Source organism: Mobula birostris, chromosome 9, assembly GCF_030028105.1.
Source record: "Mobula birostris isolate sMobBir1 chromosome 9, sMobBir1.hap1, whole genome shotgun sequence".
Lineage (NCBI taxonomy): Eukaryota > Metazoa > Chordata > Chondrichthyes > Myliobatiformes > Myliobatidae > Mobula > Mobula birostris.
Window position 1 is genome coordinate 46,489,198 of NC_092378.1, and position 14,307 is coordinate 46,503,504.

Consider the following 14,307-nt stretch of genomic DNA (forward strand, 5'->3'; position numbering starts at 1 on the left):
TTGGTGAAATATATATCCCAGGGTAATGGAATAAAAACAATGGAGGATGTAATTTTCATTTCATCAATCCTCCCAAATACAGTGTGCCAAAGTATTGGAAGATTGATTACACTATATCATTATTTAAAAAGAGAGGAAGGAGAAACCAAGTGAATGCTGATCAGATGGTTTATGTTCAATGGTGGAAAAAAAATTGGAACCAATTCTGAAACTTTTAGCTTATCATACCAATTTACTTCTTGAATTTAGAAAGGCACAGATCAATTAATTAATTTCTCTTTCCATTGATGCCTGCTGATTTGCTGAGTGTTTCCAGCATTTTCTGCTTTATTTCTTTCAGATTTCCAGTATCTGCAGAGTTATTAGAAGGAAATATTTGACTAACCAGAATGATGACTGACGAGAGTAGCATACTTGATGTAATCTATATGAATTTAGCATTACTATTAACAAGCTCTAATATGATGGGCTGGTCAACGAAGTAAAACCATGCAGGATCAAAGGAGAGTGGCAAATTGAGTACCAAATTAACCCACTGTTCGGATGTAATGGTAGTACGTTTGTGAATAGATCACTTTTACCAGTAGATTTCCAACAGACATTCTTCGTCTCTTATCTTTCATTGTATATATTATTGAATCAAAAAAATGTAACAAACATGGTGAAGAAGCCTGCAGATGTAAATAACTGGCCATATTATTAATAGAGAGAGGAAAGCTTCAAACTGCAAGGAGAGATAGATGATCGAGTGACATCAAAAGTGGTGAACAGAAAGGATACAAAGGATTAAAATATTTCAGCTATGACAAATGGCTTCCTTCTGTGTTGCATATCTTCTGCGATATCTAGCTAAGAGGATAAAAACACATCCTCAGTTTAACTCATCTAATATATGGCATCATACATAGTGCAGTGGTGGTTCACCGGGAACATCAACCTGGGTTGTGTGTTCAATTTTCAGGATTAAAACAGGAACCCATACTCTTTAGACTAAGAGTGAAGACTACCATTGCTTGGTCATATAGTTTTTTTTTCTAAAGCGTCAAAGTTGCTCAATGAAAAGATCAAGACACTGGACTCACACTGTTACAAACAAATCCCAGTTTCCAGTAAATACTTACCAAATGTTGTGTCATATCAACAGCAATTGTAGTCATCTCCTCACTGTATTCACATATCATCTTCTGAATGACATTAGTGAGATCATCATTCTCAGTTTCGCGGACCACATGGAGCAGCTCCTGCATCACTGGTCGAACTGATGGCTTTATATATTGTTTAGCTGTGGAATACATATTAGTATGCAAGCTTCAAAATGCCTAGCTGGCTTTTTCTTCCCCACCCCCTGCTCCAAGCAGAAATTGTTGCACTTTTTTCCATTTAGATCAACAGGATTGCATAATTTTCTGAAGACTTAGGCCAGCAGGAAGAAATATATGTAGGGCAAGAAGAGCTTCCCCAAGTAAACCATTTATTTCATACCCACTCTCAATACAGCAATCTTGAATGAGAATCTACATTTCATTACCAAGTGGAAGCTCAAGAAGAAACCACAATTGATATTTTTAGCTTGTGTTTATCACAAATATATTCTAATCTTACTCAGATCAGTTAGCTCAAAGCAGTGCCAGCTGTACAGTCCAACAGGACAATTCCAATTGATTATGTCCAATACATTTTGAGACAATTAATCTGCCCCAGTAGCTCCTTCCCAAGTGAAAGAGAGAGCACAGGGGGCCAGCAATGTTAAGTCTTCTACTTAGTTCCCTTGCCCACCTCCATTTACCACAAGCTTCTTTCATTGCTGTGTTTGTCTTGTAATATTTACCCCAATTCCTTCTGACGAGAGAGCCATGTTCCAATCAGTGGATGGAAAGGCCCACATGAGGCCGTGACGGCACTTTGCTTCTTATGCCATTTGTATACTGATTTGCCAAGCCCAACACTACAGGAAACAGCAATCTCAGTGCTCGTAAGAATAAACAACAGAAAGACAGCACAGTATTTATATTTGTATGTGATGTATATTTAGAAATACAGCATAGAAACAAGCCCTTCCAGTCCAATGAGCCCATGCTGCCCAATTACACCCATATGACCAATTAATCTACTAACCCACACGTGTTTGGAATGTGCGAGGAAACCAAAACACCAGGAGGAAACCCACATTGTTATGGGAAAATGTAGAACACAAGCTCCTCACAGCAGCAGAATTGAACCCAGGTCACTGGCGCTAACCACTACACTCCATACCGCTCACCACCCCCGCACCTCTGATGTTACTTGTGTTTTGCATTTTTTTGCTGGTTGGAATGGAATAAGGATCCTCTGTCCTTTTAAACTTCAGCCACAGCACTGAGTCTGATTACTCTGTCATACTTTCCATCAAGGTGACTCTGAACAGGATGCAACAGTATAGCAACACTGCCCAAATTATAAGACTCCAATATACTTTTAAATACAGAAACTGGAAATTAATTTAATCAGGTTACAGTGTTGTTATAAAGCTTTTTTTTACTTGGCATCAAGAAAAAAGCAGCAGTCTGATTTATATGGAATCCAATATACGGTCAAGGAGATGACAGATGACATATAAAGGCATTAAGTAATTCAAGAATCACAGGAAGCATTTGAGTGAAAGTTCTCTCTTAAACTCACCATGATCTTGATTACTTATATATGACTGAAGAGCTATGGCAGCTTCAACTTTGACTGGCATCTCTTTATCTTCAATTAAACTCTTCTTCACCAACTCAACTGCATTTCTTAAGTTGAGGTCATTTGTGAACTTCAGTTTGCAAAATGAATGAAGAACCCAACATGCCTAAAATCCAAAGTGAGAAACAATCATCAGCTTTATTAGAGAATGAATACATTGTATTTTAAAAGAAAAATGCTTGCAGTTTGCTCATTTTGGAACAAAGGATTTGAAAATAATGGTAGTCTATAAAAGTGGTAGTGTTTTTCCAGAATACCCCAAGAAAACATAATATATTTTATTCAGTCTCCTCATCCACAGCTGTCAAGGATGTTAAAAGTGAAATACTTTCCTGCAAAGAAGTTTTGCAGAACTGGTCATTAAGCATTGCATCTTCAATTCAACAGAGACTACTTCTTGAACTTATATAAAGTAAGCTTTCAATAAAATGTGTCCTCGTAAACATCTCCCAGTTCTTCAGAACTTTCAAAATTCAGAGGCAGATAGCTGAATTCTACTACAGCATTTGAACAACAAGTTACACGGCATATGCCAGTGATATTAAACATGATTCTGAACTGTTATTGCTCAAACTATTATCAGAGATTAAGCTGCCTCAAGTCACGTGAAGGTTTATACTGTTAAGGTTTAGAAATAAATCTTTCCAAAGACTTTAGAATATTACATTGAAAAAAATAGGGCATATCCACTGCACTTTGAGGCAGTAAACTGATTGACATATGGATTATGAAGATGGGTAAAGTACACATTTACTATATAACCATCACAACTTACAAAATTGTCAAGAATTCACCCCAAAATAGTGGATTTTAAATCAGTGGACTCCAGTGAATTGGGACACATCAGGACCAGTACATTTTGGCCCAATTAAGCAGCTGCCCTAATTAGCCAAAATTTCATGGATATAGTTAAAAAGGTATTATAAAAGACAAACTAAGTAATAAATTATGTATCTAAATGAAACAAAGGACAAATTACAATACAACCTTTAACACCACAGTATCATAAAACTGATTATTACTTCCTAATAGTTATCTTTGGAGGAATTCATCCAGCGTACACCATGAACAAAATCAGCGCAGATATCTAGTGCAGATAACTGACAGCATTCATACAATGCTATCGTCAATTGCACCCTTCAAATCTTCATTTTCATTGTAACATTCAAGATGCTTACCGATAGCTTCAACTTTTTGGAATTCCTGACTTGTTGAAGTCCTGAAATAATTCAATTTTCATTCCTGGCCATTTCTGGCATCTCCAACCTTGAACGTTTGAAACCGCATTGAGCAAAACAGTTCTGAATTGTCTTACTGTTTACTTCTCACCAACTCTCAGTGACAAAAATCACTACTTTTTGAACACAAGCACACACACCGACACTGTTTAAAAACTGTTTGCTCTAAGCATGCTGTAGCATCTAATGGCCACACCAGTGAGTGCAAGATTGACACAAATTAGAAGCTGTTTGGCAACAGTCTCCTGTCCCAATTAAATGGCATATTAACCAAAATAAATAAAGGAAATCCGGCAAATTTCTCAATTAGGCTTTATTCTTTTAGAGTTGTCTCAAGTAACCGGCTGTCCCGATTAACCAATGGCCAAATTAGCTGCAATCCACTGTAGTTACATCACTCTTCACATTGCAAGACACTAACTTGTTAAAGATTTTTGAAAAATAATGGCAATAATTCGCGTTGTGTTTAATAAAAGGAGTAGTTCTGATTATAAAAATGTGCCATATGTACTTAATCTGGTCAGGGATATGTGCATAGTTTAACTGCAGCAAGGTAAAGTTTATAGAAGGCCTCCTGCATGAAAAATATCAAATCTCACTGTAAATAACTGATCACAGTATTTACAAATGTAATTTTTCAGACAATTACAAATAACTTAATTAAAAAACCAAGCATGATACTCTATGTAATGATAACACATATTTTTGAGATTTATTGCCTTGAACTTTATAGACCACAACAGTAAGAAGTGTATAGCAATTTGGTGAGACCACTTATTTATGGGCAGATAAAAAGGCCTCTGAAGTAATCAGCAATGCTTCACTCAATTAATTCCTGAGATGAAAAGGTTGTTGTCAGAGGAAAGATAGAGTAAACTGCGATAAGCTCTCTGGATGAGTAAAATCTTATTGCCCACATCTACATTAACCTTTTGAATTCGTTCTTACATATGCTGTCAAGCTTAAAAGCAGAGGTGTACAGAGTCTGGTGCTAAGATGGAAGAACAGTAGGGATCAGGCAGCAAAACGGAATAGAGGCCTAAAAACAGATCAGCTGCAACCTCATTGAATCAGAGTTGTAAACGCTACTTCCATTCCCATTTCATGTGTACTTAAATCGCATACCTTTAAGTAGTTACCCTGGCAATTCATGTCAGACTAATATGGCCCAATGAACTAATTTTGATTACTTCAATGCTCAGAAAAAAAAATCTGCATTTTGCTAACTGGCCTCGAATGGCCTCCAATAGATAACATCTCCTATGACATATTAAAAGTTTGTCTTAAACACTTACAAAAAAAGATGCATCAAAAGGTCAAGTTTTATCTGAGAATATTTCCATATATCTACCATCTGACACTTGTTTCAGTGTTTAATTAAAATGGATATTAACTTTAATGCTATCATTGGATTTCCTGTCTATTTTCAAATCTTTCAAATAGCTGACTACAAGTTAGCCACTTCTAGCTCTCCAAGACTTTTCCATGTTTGCTGAAGGGAATGTCACACCAGGACTCCATGCACAGTACTTTGCCATTGCTACACTTGCTGATGGGCACTCCCATCAACTGTAGATATGCAGTATTTTCAAATCACACAACTTACATCCCATCAGTCCAAAAAGGGAGAGACAACAGATAGCACCTCTTCTTTTAAAAAGTGTTTAGGTGCTTTTATATCAGTAAGCTTTATCTATGAGAAAAGATTGGATGCACAAGGATTTTTTTTCCAAAGAAAGAAAACTGAAGAAAGGCACTAAAATTTTACATTAATATGTATAAGTTACAAGGCACCTAGCCAGAGACAACATTCAGCAGCGGAGTTACATCACAGACTGTGGGCATGTGGCCAAGTGGTTAAGGCATTCGACTAGCGATCTGAAGGTCGTGAGTTCGAGGCCCAGCCGAGGCGGCGTGTTGTGTCCTTGAGCAAGGCACTTAATCACACAGTGCTCTGCGACGACACTGGTGCCAAGTTGTATGGGTCCTAATGCCCCTCCCTTGGACAACATTGGTGTCGTGGAGAGGGAAGACTTGCAGCATGGGCAACTGCTGGTCTTCCATACAACCTTGCCCAGGCCTGCGCTCTGGAGAGTGAAGACTTTCCAGGCGCAGATCTATGGTCTCACAAGACTAACGGATGCCTTTACATCACAGAGCAAAATATATTTTTAAATCGAGGAAGAGGGGGAAGGTAAGCAATCTTCCTCTCCCCCAGGGTGGTGAAGGTCTGAAAATCCCAGTCAAGAAGCTCAACACCATCCAGGACAAACTAACCAGATGAACAGGAATTCCACAACATTTGCAGGATAACTAAGTGGCTGTCCACCCAGTCTCAGCCAAGTTCCAAATATATCAGGACCACACAGACATTTGAACAATATTAAATGACAGAGTGGAAAATGTTCAACTGGACACAAGTTAAAAAAAAACACACAAACACGTAAGTGAACTGGAAAGGAATTATTTTGATTTTGATAGACAGTCCTTTCTGCAGAACTGATGCCAAGATCTGACAGGAAATCAGAAGCATTAAAAGATAACATGTGATGGTTTCAGAATAATAGTGCCTCCATGAAGGGAAACAGCATGGGAAACTGCAAAGAATGTAGTGAAGAAATCCACCCAGCATGACAATTAAGAACAGTAGCATTCTGATTTTAAACACTGAACAAGAAAACTAGTCTTGACTTCTCTGCACATAGAATTTAAAACTCAGGAATTAAAGATTTCCTTAAATTGCTAATACATGATTTATAAAATTTACATATGCGTCTTTTGAATTAGGCACCTTACAGAGGTAACAACCCTCTATACCTTCCAGTATTAATAGGAGAAGGTATTGGCCATATTCCTAGCTTCAACATTCCTTAATAAGATCATGCCTGATCTGACATTGGTCTAAATTTCACTTTCTTGCCTGGCATATTTCATGCTTGATTGCCTAAAAGTTTTCACGTCGTTCAGCTTCAAAGAAATCTCTGTGCTAACCACTCTTTAAAGATGCTGGAAGACATAGCTACTTTTGATGCAGGTCCTTTGAAGTTTCTCCAGTTTATACGTGTGGATCACATTATTTCAAGAGAACAACGTAGAGAGGAAAGAGAAGATTAATAATTACAGTGACATAATATATGGCCTTACCCTCGCTCGTAGATAGCCCAACTCAGAGTTAAAGAGTGGAAATACATAGCTCTGAAGCATCAACTCCATTTGTCCCTTGTATATATTTTTCTGTTGGTTTAAGCACAAGTTTAGTTTACTAGATGAGGGGAAAAAGCACAATAATTTGAGATAATTGTGAGAAGAACATTACAAAGACTGAAATTGGTTGGCTTATATTATATATTGACCTTACATATTTAAAACCTAGGCTTAAAAATAACGTTGAACAAATGAACCAAATGAACCATTCTCCAAAATGAGTTTAAAAATCTTAAGATGCATCTGATGGGCATGAACACACACTACGAAATACATGATGAGGCTGGCTATAAGAGTAGCAACTGATGTAGCCAACAAGTGTAGAATGAGTTTTTCAAAACTGCAATAGATAGTGGATGGCTGGGCAAAATCTAGGGAGCTGTACATTTTATTGAACAGTGTCAGTACTGAGTAGCCTACGTCAGTGATGAGCAAAAAGACATAATTTTCATTGTTCAAAAAAAATACAGTTTAAAATTGGAATTTATGTGAGAGGATACAATATGCGTTCCTAATGCTAGACATCATTATTAATAGTTCAATGGTAATATCTGGCTGCAATTAATTACTTATATATACTCATGTCCGAAACCAAGTCTAACAAAAACCAAACTGGATGCACACAATTTTTCTGTTGTGGATCAAGAGGATCTCAAAAATTAAAAAAGATCAGGCACACTCACCAAAATAGGAAGAAGTAAGGGATCACCTTGGAATTTGACACAATGCATCCAAATGTTACTTCAGGGATAATATTACCAATGCTTATGAGCAATTATTTACCTTTTTCTTGTCTAAATAATAATATTCCCAACTTGTCTAAAATACTGAAACCAGGGGGAATCTTCAGACAACATGATTTGAACAAAGCAGTGAAGGCTACAGATATTTGTTCAGGAAAATAGCTGCCAAGGTCACTTGCACCTCCCACAAATATAATGCGTGCATTTTGGTAAATGTCATGGAATTTACAGAAACTTGATCGCAGAAGAAGGCCATCTGCCCCAATATATCTGCAGCAGCTCCATGAAGAACTGCCCTTAGCTCTTTCCCCTAGTGTGGTACTTGTGGAGACCAATTCTTTTTCTAAAAGAAAACAGCTAACTCAGCACAGGCTGGGCCCTAAATCTCCAAACTTCTGAAAACAACAATACAGTCTTGTACTGCCTATGCCATCAAAGGAAGTTCTGTACAATGCTCTACACTTGTTCAACTTACTTTTAGCAGAATATCTGCAAGGGACCCAATTACATGTAGTGCTCCATCCTTCTTGCGAGGATCTCCACTTGGGTTTGTCAAGATCTGGTAACAAAAGCTCATCATCTTTGGCAAAACCTACAGAAATCAAGCCAGTCGAATCAAATCAAAAATCAATCAAATCAGTCTCATTGTACAAGTTTTTTCATCAGCTGCAGGCAAATATGAAACGTTTGTTTGACAAAGTACAATCCCACCACACCCCAAACTCTAATTCTTTACTTGCCCTTCATAAATTTCACTCAGCTTCTTCATTGCCAGCAAATAGCAAGTTGCATATTATAATAATCCATTCAAGGTATCTGCCTTTCTATATTGGGTGAAATGCTTTAATAATTATGATTATTGCTACAAAATATGTATTGAGCTATAAAGAACCCCGCTGCAGATCCTGAAATTGGCAGTTTCATAACACTTATGTAAAGTTCCTGATGTAAACACTTGAAGTTGCTAATGTGTTGATGAATGTTGTGCAGTACCCTGCTACCAATGTAACTTATGGTACAGAAATGACAGTCAGTCTTGGCAGATGAGGAAGAAATCCAGGCTAATTACATTGTTAATTACATCAGTATGTCTAACTTTCAGAATACAGGTCAAGGCATCAGAAACTGACACTATTTGTTTTCGTCAGAAACACACAAAAGTTTGACAGCTACAAATTTGATCTGAATTAGAGCACAGAGAAGGTTTTTCCTCACCTCCTTTCTCTTCTTGGCTGCAGTGTAAAGGAAATTCTGAGCTGCAATGGTTGGAGAGACATGGTCCTCAAATACATCTGAAAAATATTTCAATATTACCAATAATCAACTGCTCTATTCACATATAGTAAGTAACAACTAATGGTATATGGGCTAAGTATAGCAACTAGCTGATTTTATATGGCTACAAAATTAAATACAATATAATAATTTTCTTCTTAGAACAATAGACAGTGATTAGAAGTCACTGAAGATATGCAATAGGACAGTCAGTATCAGATTTTTCATGTTCTGAGTTCTGATGCAAGGTTTTTAACCTAAACTCTTGTGTTTTCTCTCTTCAGAGGTAACCTGGCCTACTGAGTATTTCTGGAATTTTCCATTTTTTAGTACCTGTAGGTTTTTTTTTGCTTTGTATAGAAATTACTGTCAGATTCTCGTTAAAGTTAATAACACACAAGAAAATCTATGAAACAATCAAAACCAGTGATATTTCGTGGAGCTCACCAAATTTCATCCGAATGTACTCATATGGATCCTCCTGCCAGAGCTCCTCATCTTCATCTTTGTAACACATCAGAGGGAAGACCACTTCTTCAGAAATGCTCTGTTTTAATAGTAAGTTAGTGGAGGAGAAAGAGTGAAAGAACACAAGAGGGTCAGAGAAAAAGTAAGAATTTTGGGGGGATAAGTTTCAGGAGCATGCATACATTTAAAAGTGACCAATAGATCAAGACTTACAACCGCTAATGTGCAGTCAAATGATCAAAATTAATGAATAGGTTAAAGAAAGACAAGCCAAGAAGAATAAATACCAAGTTATATTTCTGCTTTGCATTGTAACAAATGACAATTGTCACACTGCAAAAGAAACCTTTCCATTAAGATCATGGCTCAGACTGAGTCAATTTTTAAGTTTGGAAGGATGATTTTGGAGACAGACAGGAGAATTTGAAGTCAAGTTAGTGTTTAGGGACAGGGACTTGGGGGAGTCAGAGGTTAGGTCTCCCCTCCAGGCTGGAAGTCGAGCGATGTGGACAGGTAATGAAGGATTTCCAGAGTCCAGGCTTCCGCTCTGTACTCGTAGTCCAGCAATGTGGACATGGGATAAAGGCCAGCTGGAGTCCAGGCCTCCACACGACATTCAAAGGCTAATGAGTGGACGGTGATGAAAGCAGGCAAGTTAAACTCAAAGGATGCTTACCTGAATGTGGGGCTTTATTTGTTTCCATGTGAGAGAGTGATTAACACCTTGGTTCAGATAGTTAAGGATTTGTTGCAGCACACGAGGCGCAACATATTGTTTCTGACGGTGCTGATCCACCAATTTCAGCAACACCTATGAAAACAGAATACAACTAATGTCCTGAAGACCATCAACTGGATATGGGAATGTGAAAACACAAGCATTATTTTCACCTCAATTGTTTCCAGAGCTTTAGTCTAACAAAATGTGTTGCACTGCTGAAACATTTGAAAATTGCTAAGCTTTTTTAAGTCTCAATAGTTGTCTGCAGTCTTGGTCTGAATATCATTATCAGCAGAAAGTGTCACTATCAAATCTCATGGTCCAATGAGTAATGCTTTCGTACAAAATCATACGGACCGGAATTTTGCAGAGGACTCAATGACCACAGAACTCTGGGATTAGGATGAACAAGAAATTGTTCTAAAAGCTATTCAGGGAGCTTCATTTGGACAACATCCAAGAACAGATTTGGGCTTGATTACGATTGCTCATATAGTTGAATAGTTGTAAACGCTTAGGCCTTGATTTTAAATTTTTGTCAGCAGACATAAAGCATATATTTTTTACTGAGAATTTCTGACCGATTCTGAATATCCTTACGTAAAGTATGCTTGGTCATTTGGCACTGTGCTGCAGGGCCAAAAAACAGTTGAAACAACAGAACTTTAGTAATTGTACTGTGCCACTAAACAGGACATTGAACTAAATGGTAGATTTCTGTAGATAAATCCAATTCTTTGATGCTATCATTGGATATTGTCTTATTTGACTTACAACGACGGAGGATGGAAAGCAACACACATGGTGGGGAGGTGCATGTTGAGAAACAATTAACTGAATAATGTTACATGACATAAACTGCTATGCATTTCACAATAAATTGGCTAAACCCCGAGGTAAGATGTTGTCCAAGAGAAAGTTCAAGTTATTGTACATATACTGGATAGCCAATACCTTGGGCCAATACTTATATTATGGTCTGGCTACATTGCCCATCTTTAATGAATAGCAAGGTCCTTATCATCAACTCTGCTTGCCATAAAAGACAGATTTCCTGGTGGCCACTAAGCCACTAATTACAACTTGATTTCTCATTCCAACATGTTGGTCAATGGCATTCCCTACTACCATGATAAGGTCACACTCGGGCTGAAGGAGCAACACTTCATATTTAGTGGTGTAGGCTCCAACCTGATGGCTTGAGCATCAATTATCAATTTCTCAAACCTGGTTATTTCCACCGCCCCCCCCCCCCCACTTATTTCTCTCTTTCTACATTCTCCATTCTGGTTCCCTCCTCACCACCTCCTCTTCTCCTTACCTGCCCATCACCTCCTTCTGATATTGCTTCTCCCTCCTTTTCTCCCATGGTCCACTCCTCTGTCCTATCACATTCCTTCTTCTTTAGCTCTTCACGTTTTCCACATGTCACCTCCCAGCTTCTTACTTTATCCCCCACCCCACCCCTTCACTTGGTCTCACCTATCACCTGTTAGCTTGTACTTTTTCCCTTCCCACACCATCTTGTTCTGGCTTCTTCCCTCTTCCTGACAAAGGGATCTTGACCCAAAGTGTCAACTGTTCATTTCCCTCCATAGATGCTGCCTGACCTGCTGAGTTTTCCAGCACTTTGTGTGCACTGCTCAATATTTACAGCATCTGCAGAATCTCTTGTGTATATAAAAGATTCTCTGGAATGGAATTACTTGAAAAATGTTGAACCTATAACCTGCTGAATAGATGAGGGATTGTAAAAACTGTCAATTCTACTCAAAATGAATACAGTGAGCAGCTGTTAATGTTATGTTAAACTTACACCCCAGTAAAAGACCATTTGGTCAAGTTACACATTCCATTTCACACTCCTTCATTCTCTCCCCATCATCCAAATCCATGATCTTACTATATTCCTTGTATTCTCTACTACATTCAGATGTAGTTTTTGGTCACCACCAAGAAAAGAAAACATCTTCACTGCACTTATCCTACTAAGTGACCTGTCAGCTTTCTCTTTTCAAGAAAATTTTGTTCATGGATTTACCCTCTTAGTTTAGGGCAACTTTAAGTCTTTCTTTCAATTTAATTTTTTATATTCTGTACATGAATGGAGCTTCACAAACTTGAACCCAAGTCTGGGCCAAGCTGTTCCAAGACAAGGCATTCATTATATTCAAGCCATACACAATAGATCTACAGAGAGCAGCAGGAATATCACCCACAGAATATCATCCAGTACACGTCTGTCCAACTGTTGCTCATTTTTTAAAGCAATATGTAAAAAAGTTGAACAACAGAGCTTTACTACACAAGGTCATTTTATCCCAAAAGCAAATGATCTGTTCATTCAGGATACCTGATGCACCGTAAGGATGCTCCAATGCCACAACTCATTTGCAATAGAATAGCTTCATGCATTGTGACCACTCAGGCATGAAACTGTGTAACCTGTGCACTGGTTGGAGTCTCTATGCATAAACAAAGCATATCACCATGAACATCAATCACGTCAGCCGTTGTTGCAAAATAGAGCAGAACAGCAGGGTGCTAAACCTGAAGAACTTTTCCTGGGTGTTTGATTTCGCAATCAGCTCAGAGCAATGGAAATCAAAAATATAAAACAGGGGCTTATGTAAATCACTTATCACTGTGCTTTTGATCCAATTCCATTTACGATTATTTATCTATGACAACAGTGTGTCAATTTATATAATGCTTTAGCATTACAAGACAAACCAGAATGATTCACAAGAATGTTATCAAACTAAGGTACAGATGTCCAGAAGGTTGTTTAGAATGGCAGATTGAAAGAAATGTCTAAGACAAAGAAAGGACCCGAGAACTCCAAGGATACTCCAGAGAGCATGGAAGTAGTGATGCAAAATGTGATCATTAATACAGAGTTCTGAAGATGATGCAATGTGGTCATATGAAAAAGTATCACTACATTATATATTATATACCGGAAGTGCACTGAGAGTGGTAAGCGTAAAGGAGTTCGGTGCTTACTGTTCTGGTTAACAACAGATGGTGCAATCCGGGTCATATTACAATCGAGGAACGTGTTTGTAGACCGGATATTGAACTTTTTACTGTTGGACTTCGGCCACATTCCACCATGATACAACACTTGGCGGCACGGGAGATCGTTCCTGCCTGTGGCCATTGAACGTGCAGCTCCTCCCGTGGAGGGTCAGACACCCTGAGCCAATAGACTGGTCCTGGACTTATTTTCCATCTGGCATAGTTTGCATTTTGTTGTTTGTTTGTGGTTTTTGTATTGCTATATTTACGCTCTATTCTTGGTTGGTGCGGCTGTAACGAAACCAAATTTCCCTCGGGATTAATAAAGTATATCTATCTATCTATCTTCTTTCCTGACACCAACTCCTCCCCTTCTGACTCTGCCGAATAACTTTTTTACCCAACTGTAGGTGTTTGACCACCTGTAATACTTTAACCCTCGGAGTTTTCTCCTCTGCCTTTGGCCTGCTGATAATTTGTGAATTGCAATGCTCCACTTGCATACATGCATTTGAAGGCCAAGGTTATACACTCTAGAATATCCTTAGAGCTCTCTGCTTCTCTTTTGTCTTAAGATGTCCCTTTCAACCTACCACTGTCAACAAGTTTTTGGTCATCTGTATTTGTATTCTTCTATGCCTTGGTTTAATAACACTCTTATGTATCATTTTGGCCTGCCTTGCAAGCTCAAGTGCCAACAGAATGAGCTTTACTATTTCCTCACAAGGAAATCAAGTGATAAAATGAATCTTAAAATGTATTAATTCAGTGTTGCATACCAGGCTAATAAATGTTTTATTTGAAGGCATATTTAAACAAATTGCAGTTGACAAGAATAAAAATGTTGTGCACCAGAGCAAATGCATTTTGCTCACAACCTTTTCTTAATATGATACTCAACCTGCAGCTTCCTGTGAGC

The 14,307-nt window shown here is 38.0% G+C and overlaps 1 protein-coding gene across 2 annotated transcripts in view; it reads right to left on the reverse strand.

Annotated features, from left to right (window-relative positions):
* Positions 1 to 14,307, reverse strand: part of ipo8 (importin 8) — a 123,138-nt gene that overhangs the window by 39,516 nt on the left and 69,315 nt on the right. For both annotated transcript variants that reach the window (XM_072267981.1, XM_072267980.1), the window contains 7 exons: positions 10,323 to 10,457; positions 9,626 to 9,725; positions 9,119 to 9,195; positions 8,379 to 8,495; positions 7,101 to 7,190; positions 2,659 to 2,824; positions 1,122 to 1,282 (listed from right to left, as the gene is read on the reverse strand). In XM_072267981.1, the coding sequence (XP_072124082.1) occupies positions 1,122 to 1,282; positions 2,659 to 2,824; positions 7,101 to 7,190; positions 8,379 to 8,495; positions 9,119 to 9,195; positions 9,626 to 9,725; positions 10,323 to 10,457 (846 nt within the window). The remainder of the gene's footprint in view (positions 1 to 1,121; positions 1,283 to 2,658; positions 2,825 to 7,100; positions 7,191 to 8,378; positions 8,496 to 9,118; positions 9,196 to 9,625; positions 9,726 to 10,322; positions 10,458 to 14,307) is intronic.